Below are 17,448 nucleotides of genomic sequence, written 5' to 3'. Positions count from 1 at the left end.
CTCAGTCAGTCCAATATAGATCTCAGCAACAAGTTCTAATTGTTACAAGACCTACTAGTAGAGAAAATCCCCACAGAGAGCAACTCGAAAAGGCTTAAACGAGCAATAACTTCGAAATTCCAGTGTGTTTCGGGCCCCAATAGGCACCAGAATGAAGAACAAATCACAGTAGATAGTTTGGTCATGATTCAAGGAAATGAAACAAGACAGCAGTCAGAATAAACCGACGAAAAGCAGGCACAGGCTGAATACACATAAGTAAACAAAAGAGTGAAGGTTGTTTTGGTTTTGAGAATCTGAGGCCAACACTAATGCCGTGAATAACACTTGATAACAACTGGGAAGAAGAGTCTAGAATGGAGCTTGTTAGAGACTCCTGAATGGTGCTACGGCAAGAGGGGTAACTGGTGTAATTATTTAGGTTTGGGTCGAATGAGCACTGCGAAAATATTGAAAACTAGAGCATATTGACTCAAAGAAAATAGGTAATTCGGTAGATTCTTAAGTTATCAATAAACTACAACTTATCATACTTAGACTAAGGTCAAATGTAACACTATATTGTAATGGCTTGCGCAGTAGGCTTAAGTAAACATTAAATGCTAAATAATTTGGTTTATATTGACTGCAAAAGAGTGAATGAAAAATTTTAAAATTTTCTATTCAAATACTAAGGAATTAAAAAGCCCACAGTAGTTAGTAGACGAGTACCCGGCACTGGCTGACATCAAGATGCATTTGAGCGCGGGCCTTATAAAAAAAATCGGGAAACCGAACTGCTTGATCTAAAAGTTCATCGTACCGTTTCGATTACAGGTTGCAGAATTGCTTAGGTTACTGTTTTAATCAGGCAGATTAACGTAAGCTGATGGATAATGTAAATTGCAATCGATACGCGTGTAACTAACTCTAGTATACATTGTATTAATCTTGTGGCATCAGGTAAGTTGTAAACGACCTCAGTATTATTACTCTAGGTCAACTTACAGTACTTATATAATTCCTTTTGTTCTTTGTACAGTGAAAACTTCAACACCTGATCTCTATTTATCTTCGTTTATCAGTTATTTATTAGTATCACAAATAATTTTACATTTATCTGGTAAAGAATTAAGAGCTTTCAAGGTTATAACTACAATTCTAACCGTAACAGAGAGCCACAGCAAAGAATCTCAAACAAGTGTATCAGTTCAAGATATCCCTTTTGAACCAAGGCTGTCAAAAAAACGTGTCAAATTAACAAGACAATCCGTGATATAATCAAAAAGACGCTACACAGCATGAACAACCAAAACTGAAAAATTTAGAACAGAATCTGTACACAATTTAATTTATTTCAATATTAACAATTTTGTGCATTCTCAAGAAGTTTATAGCAGGAAAAAAAGAAAGAAACCGACAGTAAAATCATCCAATGAATAAATATTTGTTAGAAGATGCATGAGGAAAACAGATCCACAAAGCATAACTGCAAGACAAAATTATTGTCCAAAAACGCTCAGAATTCAAATGTCGGTTACGTGGGTAGGTATTTGTAGTCCGCCTATAAAGATGAGTATGTGCATACTACCAGCTCTAAATCGAAAGGCACTGTATAGTTGGTGGAGATATATGCGAAATCATTAATCCACATCTTCAAAACACATTTCCTCTGGTGAATTTACATCGGTACTCCCATTCAGCGCACAACGACCTAAGTCATCACTTGACACAGAATCCTCCATTTTGTCTCCATCATTAAACATTTGCATTATCCGTGAAAAAAAGTTATTCATTTCATTTGCGGGAGGTTTAACACCAAAGTATAATTGGCCGATTTTATCCAAGTATTTTAAATAAGAAGAGTCTCTGTTCAGTTGGGGACTGTATTTTTCACATAGTACTGAAAATACAGCTAGACTGCACTTCTTTTCAATGGCTAACATCAGAAACCATAGGAAATTTAATAAAGGAAAATCTGCAAACGGTGGCCCAGGCTCTAAACGAGGGTGACGTCGTGTATATGTGTAAAACGTTAATATGGCAACTGAGATTTGCTTCATACATAAAAACTGAAGGACAGCTTGTGCAATAAATAAATCGATTTCTGATCGAAGCCCGTATCGCTGATGCAAAGCAACAAGGAAGACACCAGCCGCATAGCCATTAGAAGATAACATGATACGCAACCTTGCTTCACTGAAAGATCCTTCTTGCCACAATACACGAGCGAGATATCCATTGAACACAGCCAGAAGATCTTTTTGCTTCTGTAGAAGTTGAAGTGTCTTGTGGACAAAACGTGTCCTTTCTTCACCAGGACACATTCGTATCAAAAGTTCACAAATTTCATCTAGATGAGATTCAGTCAAAACTGTTTCACTCTGGCTATACACTTCAAGTACAAGGCAAGCTAACTCAGTACCACTTTCCCATTGTTCATTATCAAGTAAAAACTCAGAACCTAGTTTCAAATATTTTAATGCTTCCTGATAATTTTTCCGCATAATACAACGGAAATGTATGGTCTTGTATAGTTGATGAGCCTCATAGAAACGTCGTTCGCTGACAGCCAACTTCAGTCGTTGATCTAACTTGGATAATTTTAGTTCAACCGTTGACATCTGAACAAAGTTTAATAGAGGAGTTATACCTGTTGATGAAAACACCAAAGAGAAATACAAAATTAGGAAATTGTCGAGAAATATTCGAATAACATTTCAATGAAATGTATCAAAGGTCAACGGTATCTCAGCACATGAATACACATTTGTACTACGTACCTAACTACTTCGACTGAATTTGTCATAACATAATCTGTTGAAATGTGTCCAAAGTAGGACGAATACAAGCTTTTACATCAATTCAGTTCACAGAAAGAACTATTAGTAGACTTGGGGTAGAACAAAGTAGGAGAAATTATCTGTCGGTTAATTAATGAAATTTTAATAACAACCAACTACTCCGTTCTTTTAAAAACCCGATTGCTGAATTACAATCGATTATAGCAACTAGGGTGGGTTACTAGAAAATAACACGATTACAAGTGTTAGCTTGGTGTTTGCACCAGAATAAAAGCAACTATTGATGAGTGATCTTTTTGTCTGCTTGAAAAAAAATTGTCTTGCATTGTATGATATCTATCCTTTAAATCTACCTACATACAGTCTAATTATGATTTGTTAAAACGTTTTAATATCTGTTTTTATTGATTTGACCCGTTGAGAAATGAGGCGATATGATCGAATGTAATCGAGTGATATAACGCATCATTAGTTATTGGATGTAAAGCAGTCTAAGCAATGTGAATTTAATATTTTTACGCAGTCATATATATCATCAGCATTCGTCATTATTTTAGCTGGGAATTTTTATCCAACCATTTGGTATTGATTCAGGCTTTTATTTTAAACAGTAAATGCGATTTCAGTCAGTCAGTCAGTTACAACGTAGGACCACGCACATACATGCACCGGTCCAAGAAGTAATTTAATAAACGAGTACAACATTTAGTACCCGAAACTGGGCTACGATTCGGATGTGTCAAACAAAATTATTAAGCTCCTCTTACCAAAGCAAAACTAAGTTCGTATATGTCAGTCGGTCAGCTACAAATTAGTAGCAGGCAAATATATGCCATACCTCATTAGCACATCAAATTCATAGAAGTAGTTACTTCAATGGTATTAATATATGGAAGAAAGATTGCATATAAGGATATAATACAAGAAGAAAGAATTAACTTGTAGAAATAAAGGTATAAAGTAATTTTAATCTCACTGTTTAAGGGAAGATGAAGAGTGTATACACCTACGCCATTGTGATCGGTTCTGAGCCATGTCGTCCAGTCTCCAACCATTAAGTACGACAGTCGCATGGACCCTAACTAAGTAGTGTGCATCTACTAACATGGCTCAGACCAGAAAATAGTGACTTTATGGACTGATGCCACTTTTTGGTTTGACCTCTCCTAACTTTCTCCCATCCATCCCCAACACTAGTCAGCATTGTGCGCCGTGGTAATCGGTGTTCAGGCATACGCAACACGTGGCCCAACCATCTCAGTTGATGTAGACTCACGACCTCATCAACCGACTTACCATCATTCCCTAATACCCTGCATCTGAACCTCACTATTACTTACCCTGTGATCCCAGCAGATGCGAGCAATATTTCTAAGACATCTGTGATCAAATACTAGTAACTTAGTCAGTCAGTCATCAGTAATGTAGAACTTCGTACGTACGTACATCAGTTCGAGTTGCCATACCAGTCAGTCAGCTACAACGTAGGACCAGGCACATATATGCATCAGTCCAAGTTGCCATACCACATTCGCACAGAGATACAATTGTCGATTCAAATCTCATTGTGGTACAGGTAGTAAGAGTATAAGTAGTAATCGGAAAGATTAGGGTTTAAAGATGTTATTCAAGGAGTATAAACCAGTGAAACAAATTTGGGAAGATAAAAAAAGGGACATGAAGAATTCAGAAGATCAGAATTTGGGAGAACACAAAGAATGGATGCACCTGCTCCATTGCAAACAATTAACCTAAGAGTATCCTCTACCCTTAATGGTCATGTTTCGCAGCCGTAAAGTAGAATAGAACGAACTGCCGCGCAGTATACTCGTCCCTTAATTGATAGACGGATATCTCACCTTCGCCATAGGTGACGTAGGTTAGCAAAAGCCACACGAGTCTTTTGAGTACGTGCAGAGATTTTGTCAGATACCAACCGATTAGGGATGACCAGACTTCCAAGATAAGTAAAGTTGTCGACGCGTCCGACTACTCCACTCCCTATCCTAAGTCCAGGTGTTGACGCAGACCAGTCTTGAAGCAACAAGTTGCATTTCGAGAAGGAAAAATGCATTTTAAACGTCCTAGCATTGTTGCTCAGTGTTACCAAAAGACTTCATTTTATCAGCGTCTTCACCAAATAGAACTATGTCATTTGTGTATCCTAGGTCGATAAGTGGACCTACTGGAAGGGGATCAATGCCCGAAAATTCAGTCGACGAGAACGTTATTTCCATCAGTATGTCTATGAAGTTGAACAAAAATGGAGATAGTGAACAGCCTTGACAGACACCAATTGAGGTTGCAAAGACAGATGACAGTTCGCCATAAGCTTTGACTCGACTAGTAGTGTTCCAATAAAGAACCTTCACAAGGTTTATGTACTTGTGAGGTACACCTTCCAATGACAGACACTGCCACAGAACCTCTCGGTCTAGAGTCAAATGCTGCTGTTTGGTCAAGAAAGACAACTATTGCCGGACTCCGATAGGCATGCCTGTGTTCTAGAACCTGGAGAATGGTGAATATGTGGTCGATACAACTATAACCAGGTCTAAAGCCAGCCAATTTTCTCGTGTTTAAAGTTCACGAGTTTATTTTAGGCGTCCGATAATTATTGAAGCTAGTATTTTAGACGCTATATTAATCAAACTAATCCCTCTGTGGTTGTCATAGGATGATTTTGATCTTTTCTTTTTATTTGGACGATCAGTGATTTAGACCATTCAGATGGGATTACATTCGATCCCCAGATTTTAGCTAAAATATTAGTCAACCTAATCACTAAAGCTGAACCACCATCCTTAAAGGCTTCTGAAGCCAATCCATACGGACCAGCTGCTCTTCCTCATTTCAGATTAGCTATGGCTTTTCGAACTTCAATTAGGGTTAGAGGGCCTACTTCAATGTTCCATTCAGGCTGTTTGAGAATGATGGGTAGTTGTAGCAGTGCTGGAGGTCAGCTAAACTGTTCCATAATGTGTTCCACCCATTATTCTGAACATCTAGGTTGAATGTCGGCTTTTTCCGAGATCGTATCACTTACACTTGACTTCTTAATTCCAGTTTCTTTTATTAGTCTGAAAAGCGGTCTAATGTTACCTACAGCCGCTGTCCTTTCCATCTCTTGCTTTCGTTGCCCACCACTGCTCACGTCGTTCCGTAGACTTTTGGTTTACCAAGATCTGATTTGTTTTCGCTCTTCATCATGTTTGAAGCCTGATCGGATGGTATTTATTTATTAATTTGAACACAAATATTTGTACAAGGAGGCACCGAATACATATGCGCCACACAAGTTACTTGGTTTGTGTGTGCGCTGGGATACTGCCCGGATGCCCAGACCGAAGCAGGTGGTTTTCTTAGGGGGCCACACCCCGAGTCTTCGGCCTAAAGGTCTGATCCACAAGGCAGTGGAGCAACTTCAGGAGATGCAGTCTCATGGTAGCCGGTGACCAATGATTGGTCCATATGCCATTTTATTCTCTCAGGATCCTGAAGCCAATGTGCAACATTGATTTGGAATCAAGGTTTTCCGACTCCCCTAGGTGAATTCTACGTGTCCACTAACCCGGTTAAAAACACCAGATAAGCGCTTTTCGTCCACTCAATTTCGTAATGCCGCGAGAAGGCAGTGAGTAGGACTTCCCTGGCACCTGCTGTATACACATGGCCATGTGAGAGCTGACTCCACCCTCGGCCGTACAAGGGCGTTTGGGGGCAATAGGCCTAGCAGAAATCCACTAGTTTTCCATGACCCTATGGTTCAAATCACTAATAGATGTCACTGCTGTTTCCACAGCTGTTCGTATATCTTTCCAAACAACATCTGGGTCAGCCTCGTTTCCAGAACTAAGTGTGACCTCAGTTGTTCCTGAAATCTACTTTTGGCTTTCTCGTCACTGAGTTCAACTCTAATGGGTCTTCTTAATGTGGCTTTTCTAAGTTCAGTGAGGTGCAAGCAAATGCATGCTCGTATTTGAGCATGATCAGAGTCTAAACATGTACTCCAGGACGAGCGGCAGTATTCTATCGATCCTCTACAACGATGACAGATGGCAATATGGTCTAGTTGAGTCCATCATTGATTTGGTGCAGGGGGTCGCCATGTTAGATAATGTCTCTCCTTATGCTTAAAATTAGTGCTTGCTAAAAACAAACGATTATCTGAGAACAATTGCAGCAGATGGTCACTACTATCTGTCCGCTGATCTGGAATACTAAAATACCCACCTAAATGTCTTTCTGATTGGTTTAACCTACCTGCTTAAGTATTAAAGTCACCTGCGACTAGTACTATGTTTGAGTGTTTAGCTTTTTGAAGTTTAGAAAACTTTCTGTAAAATCCATCTTTCAGTTCATCCGGGCTGCAGTCAGTGGGAGCGTAGGCACAAACAACGAAAAGGCAATGACGTGTGTCCCTATAATTCCGAGTTCTTACGGAGCCGTTAAGCCGAACAGCACATAAACGACTGTTAACGGGGATCCACTCTAACAGTGCTTGTTCCGCCCTCATGCTTAGTGCTATGCCTACTCCTGCCAGTCCACGAGAGCTGCCCGTCGGGTCACCAGATACACGGAGGGTGTATCTTGTTGGCTCTCCGTTTTGCCGAGGTGAGGTCAAGTGAATGACCACACTGGGATCCTGTATGCGTGTTTCAGAGACAGCATACATCAATGGTACGAGATTCTAGGGTTCTAGCCAAGGAAGCCTGTTGACCGATTTGACATAGGGTGCGTACGTTGAAGACTCCAATGTGTAGTTTGGAGCGAGGTTTCAGTAGACCTGGGACACTGTTTTGAGCACTAGAATCGTTTGCCATGGTGACACTTGAGGAAGAAGTCAAAAGAGGACAATTAGAGTTGAAAGTCAGTGTGGAAGGAATAATATGAATTGGAGAGGAAAATTGATTATAAATACAGTGATCTTGAGTGCTGTTAGAGGTATAAGGGCGGTTCTTACTTCCCGGTTCCCCACACCGTGAAAGGGTTCGTCTAGTGCTACCTGTAAAGGGAATTGGGTTAGACGTGGTCCTAGCGACCTGAGAGCGTGACCGCAGTTCCCAAGGGACAACTGCTTGAAGCTGATCACACACGGCCTCTTTGTAAGCAATTTCCGCGTTAGCTCCGTACTTGTTCAGCAGGACCCGACAACATACCAGCTGAAGCACTGAAGTCAGACATCGAAGTAACTACAAACATGCGTTACCTTTTATTCAAAAAGATTTGGTAGGAGGAACAAGTGCCGATGGACTGGAAAGAAGGACACCTCAACAAGGTCCTCGAATAAAACACGTAGAACAGCAATCCAATCACTCTTTATGGCTAAACTTTGGAAGATGTAGAATCCTTCACATACCTGGGAAGCATCATCGATGAACAAGGAGGTTTAGATGCAGACGTAAAAGCGAGGATTGGCAAAGCAAGGGCCGCATTCTTACAATTGAAGAACATATGGAACTCAAAACAACTTTCAACCAATATCAAAGTCACAATCTTCAATACGAACGTCAAGGCAGTTCTACTGTATGGAGCTGAAACTTAGAGAACTACAACAACCACCATCAAGAAGATACAAGTACTTATAAATGGTCGTCTACGCAAGATACTCAACATCCATTGGCCGGATACCACCAGCAACAGCCTTCTCTGGGAGAGAACAAACAAGCTTCCAGCTGAAGAAATTACGAAAAAACGATGGAAATAGGTAGGACATATATTACGCAAATCATCAAACTACATCACGAGACAAGCTCTAACTTGGAATACTAAAGGGAAACAGAAAAGAGGAAAACCAAAGAACACATTACGTCGGGAAATAGCAGATATGAAAAGGAAGAATAACAACCGTAAGGAGCTGGAAAGGATTGCCCAGGACAGGGTTGGATGGAGAATGTTGGTGAGCGGCTTATGCTTCTTCACGAGGAGTAACAGGCGTAAGTAAGTCCGTACTTCTCGAGACCTTACCCTCGGAGATGGAAATTCGTGGGATAGGGCGGTGTGCATTTTTAGGATCAACCTTTTCTAACACCACCCCTCCTTGTGGAAAGGCAGCATCATTGTTATGCTGGTTGTCTGAGGGAAACACCTTATTGCCATCGCACCTCTGTACAGCCAGCAATATGACTGATGCTTTCAGTTTTACCGCACTTCAACCGACTTTTTGGTATAGTCGGACCCTGAGGTACGATTGTTCCAGCTAGTATAGCTCGATAAGCAATCCCGACCGCCACGTCAGAGTAGCATCAATAATAGGGATTATAATAAATCTGACCAGAACAAATTATAAAATATTGGTTCTCTATCCTCGCTTTTGCTAGCACCTTAATGTGCTCACTAAACAGATGCTTTGAGGCCTTAAGGACGCAACAATTTGCACTTCATTTCACAGTATGGCATATTAATCAGCGAGGCATAAATAATATTTTCCTGGCAAGATTGACTGTGGTTATCAAGTTTCATCTATTTAAGGTACGTATGCAGATGAAACCATATGAGATGTTCAGAAGGAAGTTGATAACGTGTTCTTTTACATTTTACCTTATTTTCACTAATCAAAACCCTTAAACTGACTTATGACTGGTACTACCAATGACAGTATGACTGTTGTTGGGAGAGTATTGTTAACAGACTCTTCTACTCAGGTATACCGTGGAGCAAATTGCGATGAAACACAATATATGTGCTGCCAAGCCATACTTAATTGGTGACTCAATTTGGTGAGTGCTATCAATTTCATGGATAGAGTGATAAAATGGTCGCACTAAGTTTCGGCGAGATGTCAGTGAGTTCCATGAAAATCTCTTCACCTTAAACAGCAACTACCTAACAAAAGCAGTTTGTCGCTTCTTGTAACTAATAGCGAAATAATCAGCCCACAACCGATTGTGGAAAACTAGGATTTCATAAACACTTTCTTATAAAGATAACAAAATGAAACATGAACGACGGCCTTCACATTTAAAATTACGAGTATTTTTATAACATCCTAGTAACTATCTTTCACCAATCTTCATTGATGATAGCGTTTTTGTTTTAAGTAATATTACATATGCACATATATGAGAAATATTTAACGACGCTATTTTCAAGTAGGTGGCCGATAATAAATTGTGAAGTGGGTGAACTGTCACTGCTGTTGAGATCGTGGTTCTTGTTAAACTTAGAGATGAAAGCAGTGGAAGAAAGTTGTCTAATTACCTTATTTATTGATATATGAAGACATACATCATGGCAAAATTAAAGGTGATATACGCTCTCGATGTATTCAATTGCAATAGATTGTTGCACGGCGCTTTGCAATATAATTTAAAAGGCAGTAAATTCGAAGACAATACCGATACAAGAAGACGAGCATAATCCTAAAGCAAACAGTATATCTAACTCGCATTAGTAGATGACATATTAAACCACATTCCCAGTTATAAAAGCGAAATTTTCTCCACCTGATAGCGTTAACTTAGGACCGTTGCACATCAAAGTTGATTATAACCAGTTGTTTGAACTGGCTAGCCAGATGACTGGGCAGATCATGTCATGAAACGAAGTCTTGGATCCGTAAACCTCGAACGTAAACATGAAAAAGAGATAAATCTGTGTTTGTATAGTCAAAATGTTGAAAATATTACAAATAACTGAACAGCTCAACTTACGTGAAAATCCAAACAGAGCCAACAACCAATATGACCGCGCCACGTAATGTTAAAATCCCGGTCTTCGTAAAAGGCCACACTGAGTAACTGAAACAATTGCTACTCGGACCAGACGAGTAGAATAGAAATAGTGAAAAAATCCGGTACAACTTTATTTCAGGTCGAACAACCGGTCTGTACGCATTATTTAAGTATATTCTCACTTGTTTTCAAGTTTCGAGACACTTAGAAAAGAGCAGAAACTGTATGGCACGAATTCAAATTAACTGAACGATGATACTGTCGAGTTCAAAAACCGAAATGTGTGCGTGAACAGGCTGGTTTCTTCACGCTCACTTCTCAAGGTCTGTTGGTATGAGTCGACATAGGTAGCTTAGTTGCTCGGCTACATTAGTCCTCATGTATCTGACGGTTATTTAGAGGTTAATGTATTCGATTAAACATGAATGCCTTTAACTCAAAGAAATGAGATCTTTATACTCAGAAGCTATCAAACTACGAAGCATTCAACCAATGATCGCAATGAGTAAGATTTTTATGGGAAGGAGTCGAGGGAAGATAGCAAACTATTTCTCTACGTGAATAAATAACTAAGAAAAAAAGAGAATGTACAAAAATGGCAGCCGATAAGAAATGACAAGTGATAAACTGGACAAGCAAAGTTATAGCAATGATTGAAAAAATATAAGACAGTGAAGGGAGTCTGATAATTTCAAACAACGTGAATTCTCTTTGTTTATTGTAGTCAGTTTTCATCCCGAACCGAAGGCTATAAACCATGGGTTCGTACATGACTGCTGAGCCTCTTCTCATAAAAGACAACCGGAAGTACCGCAACCTCACCAACTGGGAGGGCGTTAGAGATGGGCTGGCTCATGATGAAAAGCGTTATCATAATCAAGTGTTCACTATTTAATGTACTATATGTCAGGGGTCACCTTGAGGCTAAGATTCCAAGTTAGCGCTTGCCTAAATAAACAGTTGGGTGGTTTTCACAACTTGCATCCTATTCACCTCCAGCGTCTTTCCCTGATGTCGTCATCAGCTGGATGATGATTTGTTCTCTCCCACAGTAGGCTGTTGTTGATGGTATCCGGTAAGTAAACCAAGAGTAACTTGCGTAGGAAATTGTTTATAAATACTTGTACATTTTTGATGATGGTTGTGGTAGTTCTCAAAGTTTCAGCTTCGCACAGGAGAACTGTCTTGATATTCTTGTTGACGATTCTAACCTTGTTGTTGTCTGTCAGTTGTTTTGAGCTCCATATGTTCTCCAATTGTAGAACTGTTACCCGTACTTCGCCAATCTATACCTTCGCACCTGCATAAAATGTTCCCTAGATATGTTAAAGTTTCGACCTCTTCCAGAGCTTCTTTGCCAAGTGTCATTGAGTTGGTATTCTTCATGTTGCATTCGAGAATCTTGTTTTTCCCCTTGTGTATGTTGAAGCCAACTGCTCCATTTTTGCTACTACTTTGGCTGGCTTCACCTGTATTTGTTGATGTGTATAGAACAGAGGAGCTAGGTCATCTGCAAAGTCCAATTCATCTAGTTGTATTCAAGCTGTTCATCGTACTCCGTGCTTCTAAATGTCAACAATAAGAATATACAAACCCTTACGAATCGTAATATCATCGTTCATAGTTAGTGGCCTAATCTACAATGTTACAAATTGTTGGTTATCAAGTTTAGCAAACATATTCTCTTTGGTTGTTTTGCAAAGTAAATAATGTGTTATATGAACAGGTTTCGGATTATTCGAAGTGTCAAGAGATAGTTTTTATTTTGGAGGAGATGAAAGGACTCGAATCTCGACTGTTATACAGAAGGTTGGAACCCTGCCTCAACTGCTACTTCATTAATCAAGGGTCAAGTGACATCCACTAACCACCACATCAATGCATATATGACTGTAATTTTTTACGTAAACTTATCCCTTTTATTCCGTCACCACAATTTTATTACTGTCAAAATTGTTTAGCCTGGTGAAGTCGCTGACAAGATCTAGAGTTTTTCTTATCTTTTTGAGCAACAGTATGAGCATTTTCAGGATACACTTTTTCCCTGCAAATGCAAAATATTTCTTCAGTACTGGTGTGCGTCGATCCCTAACCCAGTGATATGGAGTAAATTAGTTGAGTGTATTGACTGTTTCACTATCATTGGAAGTCTCAGTCCTGGTGGGTTGGTACTTGATGAAGTTTCGACACGGAGTCAGAAATCGCGGTTAGTGTTTGCTAACTTGTGTTATTGATGACGTGGCTAGAAGCGGCCAAGCCAACAAATTACATCACAACAGAAGCCCTAATCTGTAATCTTAAGGGCAGGACGAATGAGACAGTTTAAAGTACGAATATTAAGAATCAGGGTTCAACATCCAGACCACGATTAGTACTTGATAACAGCTATAACGAATGGTCCACGAAAGAGTTGATTAGAGACTACTGCATGCTGTTGCTATAAAGGTGGATAGCGGGCTTTATCATGTTACTCGACGCGTAGCTAATAGTATGAGATTTTTAATCAGATAAGCTAGCGTTCTACAGTCGTCGCAACCTGTGGAGTATTTGTCAAGTAGTCACTGAAAGAAATAACGAAGTCATTATTTTTGACGAGATTGATACGAAAGACACTACTAGAGTCTGTGGAGTTGAACCTACTTTTACTCGTGATACGAACATAGGTAACAGAAACTGCATTCTCACATCGCAATATATTTGGAAACTTACTATAGGAGTGGAATCAGCCACAATACATCTTCCACCAAATAGAGAAGAACGGCGAGATTTTTCACACACCTTCATTAGCCGAAAATACTCTCTGAAACGACTATGCTTATTTGATATGCGCAATTCATGCACTTGACCTCTTTCATATGTATATCTTATTGTTCTCAGATTTGACATGAATTTGGATATTAACTTCGTACATAAGATCATACCAGAAAATTTATACTCTTCCTTTGTGAAGCATGATGCATTCTATGACAACTCCCTTTTTCGTTATTTTTGTCTGCTTTTTCACAACATTAAAATTCTCCCCTTGTAACCGTTTGCCGATTACTAAGTAATTGTTTACACATATAATGACTGCCACGCTACGTCTTTCGGACCATTATTGTTAACTTCGAATGCGTACTCATACATTTTTATACATAAACCTTATCACTGAGTAAGAACTTTATTCTTACGAGCTTACTAGCATTGCAGGTACTGCATTAGTCAACAAATTCGTTTACACCATACTGTGTAATACAACGATGAGTTTATTCAACGCCCATTAAATATTTATATTTTATGTTGACGCATAAACCAGTGATGTTATGTACACACATGGTGGCAGCAACATGTATTGTAAACATATCTTTATGTTTAAAAATGCTCTTCTGTTAGCTATGCCAAGTTACCACTTTTCTTAAACCGTTAGACTGTTTTCTGACGTCTTTATTAACGTAGTGCTAACATGATCAACTGAAAGCAACAAAATGCAAATCTATCTGATTCGACTAATTCTAAATCTAGTTTTTGAGATGACCTTATCGCAAAATAGATTGAACGAATACAAAACATCAATTATCACACAGATTGACTGAATAAATCTTCATAGTTCTTGTAAGAACTGTGTTGGGTTACATGCTGTCTCTCCCTATATAATATCTACAGTTGTGTTTAATATCATTGTAACGAATGAGAATACAACTGAGTTCAAGTAAATGTACTTTAATACAAAATTACAAAGTCGCTTGGTTAAATATGAGAACCTGACACTAAGAACTCCATTTGGTATGTTCATTAATTTGTCCCTCATATTCTGTTTGGTTCTTCAGATTCACAATCTCTTACTTATTCCATTTCTGTTTTCATGAAGTCAACCTTCATACCCTCCTGCTGTCAAGTTTTCCACTCTCTGTTAGTGCTGCATACTACTTATACCTGTCGACGTAAATAGCCTACACCACTCTGTCACTCAAATCACAAACCATTGCAACGTTTAGCACTTGCTGGGTTACCGTACGAATTGGAGATAGTTTATGTACTGTGATTCAGTCTGGTAGAGAAAAATTCATCTGAATTTCGGTACGCTCATAAAATGCAGTTAGGTTTGATAATAAAGGCAACGGACAACGATTAACATAGACGTGAAACGAAGACAATCAGATAATATGAGTCAAACGTTGTTAGCATGAAGTATCCAGTGCGTTACACAGCATACCCCGATGATATTGACGGGACTACAACTCCAGTTCCCTAACCGTCACATGATCATCACCATCGCAACCCTTCTTATACATACTCACTTACTCATCCATAAAACCCCCACTTTCTCAGTCCATCAATAGGCACATTACAGGGTCCAAACCAATGGTCATGACAACGTTCTATATCCCAGATCTTATGGCAGTCATTCTGGTGAGTACAAGAAATCATCCATTTGCAATGTAAGGTACAACGCCAAGCCCACATGAGTTATTCTAGCGCCCATATAAGCTAATCTATTCATTTTCATGTCAGATTTTGGCTTGGTTAGTCAATCGCCTCATAACCATCACTGTTTTTATATGAGCGTGTAGAATTATGGTCTACTATGATATTAGTACTGCTCTAGTAATAGACTTAATCCTAAAATCGTACATTTGTCATGGCGTAACTGCCTAATCTAGATAGATTAATAATTTCATCAATTTTATCAAGCATACTACGTGGTCGTTAAGTTATGACAGTGCTTTTATGACGATATTCTAAACCATCATTTTTAACTAGTTATTGTTGATTGAAGAGTAGCCAGTTGAAAATGGGTATTGTTGCTTTATGTGCTTCTGAAATAGCAGAAGTTTGTAGCATTAAATAATCCGAGTTGTCTAATTATACTATGATTTTCAATTCAAATCATTCATCTAGTGTTAACTTTAGTAGTAGGTTCCGGAGTTTTGATTTTAAATGTTTGTTTAGCCAACAACTACCTGAGAGTCTAGTTATTATACTAGCGCAGTTGATAGCACCTAAATTCGTAACTTTATTATCTAAATTATGTTCGTCTTTTTAGGTTATTAATATGGCAGACCACTTCATAAACCTAAATAGGTTTAGCGATAACGACTATGATGGGTTTATTGAAAAAGGTTAAGGGCGATTCACATGATTTTTAAATTTAAAAGACATAGAGTTATAGTGCAACGTATGTACGGGCCAGGTTAAAATGCAGATTATTAAGGTATATGACAATTTGAAAATAATAAACATGGCCAGAAAAATAATTTTATGGTTAAGACAACTTTCGTAACTTTAGGTAGGAATATGATGCGTTAGAAAATTTCCATAAGAAGTTCCTGCATTTAGCCTAGTGATATTTACAAATATGTGTCAAAATCAACTAGAATTAAGAAATATCTTTAAACAACACACTTTTTTCTTAGTAGTATGTTGTAGTATAAAAGTATTGAATATTTCTACTGTCTTGGGAGTGGCTTGTATGAAATATATACGACCAGTCTGATGGAGAAAATCTATATAAATTAGGAAGTACTTAAATCACAGTAAATGAACCAAGGAAGGGAAAAAGGGCAAAACTCGCCAAGGTTATTTTTGTTTCCAAGTAATGAGAATTTGAATTATACAGTAGTTCGAATCTGGCTAAAATATGAGGCACTGTTGATTAAGTTCTTGAACTAACACAGTATTGTAGACTGAATGTGTTTACATCTAAAATTAATTGAAACCGAATACGTAGCATTCCCTAACGAACAGTTTAAATGAGATCGAAGATTGCAGGAAGTTTATAATTCAAACTCATCGCGAATTTCTAGCATTCGTATCCTGAGTTTGGCCATGGAATCCAGCAATTGCAAATTAGGCAGGCAGTGGTCGGAAAAAAAGATATTACAGGATAGTCCATAATTTAAAACATTGAAATGTTAAGTGAAGAAAGAATATGAAGAATTAGGTCCAGATAACCATTCAGTCTTTGCTTACTTTGCTAGTCAATATATATTTACGTCATTTACAGGTCATATTTGTTAGAGCTTGACACTTAAACAAGTTTATTTCCTTGAAGCATGTAAGTGCTATTAAAGCTTTTTAATGAACCATCAAAACTAAAAATTAGTATAGATGACCAGTTTTTATTATCGATTGAGCTAGTAAGTTATGAGTACTGATCAACATAACATTACGAAAATACATGTGAGCATTAATCAGAGGACTATTAGAATAATGGGTTTTCATAAATAAAAATCGATCTAGAAAGTCAAAGTGAAAATGAGGAATAATAATAGGTTGTGTTTCTTTAGTCAGGCTTACCAATGTAGAATTATGGTCTACTATGATATTAGTACTGCTCTGGTAATAGACTTATATCTAAAATCGTACATTTCTCATGACGTAACTGCATAATCAACAATACCTCGCGTGTAAGTCACATCATTGTCTACACCAACATATTGCATCGTACCAATCACCAACATATGATGAACAAACTTAGGCTAGAGATAAAACAATATATTTAATATGAATAAGAAATTATGGTACAACACTTAAGAGTGATGACGCCTGCAAGCCTGAACCATGCCGTCTGATTGGTTCGGATTCATTTCATTCATTCTTCCCGCCTTCTCCATCGTTGGGTTTTTCTCCGCGTTAAATATTGAATATCTATTTTCCCAGTTATCTCGTGTTCAGCTTTGAATATTGTGTACTTGGGGCTCAACGCCACTACAAGTTTGCAATATTCATAGTCTTTGTCATGAGGACTGTAAAATAGATGATTTCTCTATGCATTCTTCGTGATGTTACGGTACGTTTTCAGGTATTTTCTGGCTTATTATGACCATAGTTTCGCCAATCAGATAGACTATTCCTAGTGATTTTGGAAATTGTTTTTGGAATTGGATAGTTTGAGCTTGATGAATATTACCTTATTTTTCGGAGAGAAAATGTCTTGAGCGCTCACGGTATGCCCAAGGAATTCTAAAGTTTGTTCAAATTTTTCATTTATATATGTTTTAGTTAATAAAATG

At 38.3% G+C, this 17,448-nt stretch overlaps 1 protein-coding gene across 2 annotated transcripts; it reads right to left on the bottom strand.

Annotated features, from left to right (window-relative positions):
• Window positions 1-1,043: 1,043 nt before the first annotated feature.
• Window positions 1,044-10,486, bottom strand: GET4_1 (Golgi to ER traffic protein 4). Of its 2 annotated transcripts, XM_051219385.1 has the most exons (4): window positions 8,143-8,463; window positions 7,993-8,108; window positions 7,747-7,953; window positions 1,044-2,632 (listed from the first exon to the last, which is right to left on the bottom strand). In XM_051219385.1, the coding sequence occupies exon 4, from the start codon at window positions 2,601-2,603 to the stop codon at window positions 1,623-1,625; it is 981 nt and encodes a 326-aa protein (XP_051066977.1). In that variant the 5' UTR covers window positions 2,604-2,632; window positions 7,747-7,953; window positions 7,993-8,108; window positions 8,143-8,463; the 3' UTR covers window positions 1,044-1,622. The 2 variants fall into 2 exon arrangements, with proteins under 2 accessions (XP_051066977.1, XP_012795373.1); XM_012939919.3 differs by lacking the exons at window positions 7,747-7,953; window positions 7,993-8,108; window positions 8,143-8,463 and adding an exon at window positions 10,436-10,486.
• Window positions 10,487-17,448: the final 6,962 nt, after the last annotated feature.

The sequence above is a fragment of the Schistosoma haematobium genome, chromosome 4 (genome assembly GCF_000699445.3).
Source record: "Schistosoma haematobium chromosome 4, whole genome shotgun sequence".
NCBI lineage: Eukaryota > Metazoa > Platyhelminthes > Trematoda > Strigeidida > Schistosomatidae > Schistosoma > Schistosoma haematobium.
This window is presented reverse-complemented; position numbering and strand designations above follow the sequence as displayed.

Bases quoted from the DNA above. Each gene is read 5' to 3' on its own strand.
- GET4_1 (XM_012939919.3), bottom strand. From the start codon at position 2,603: ATGTCAACGGTTGAACTAAAATTATCCAAGTTAGATCAACGACTGAAG.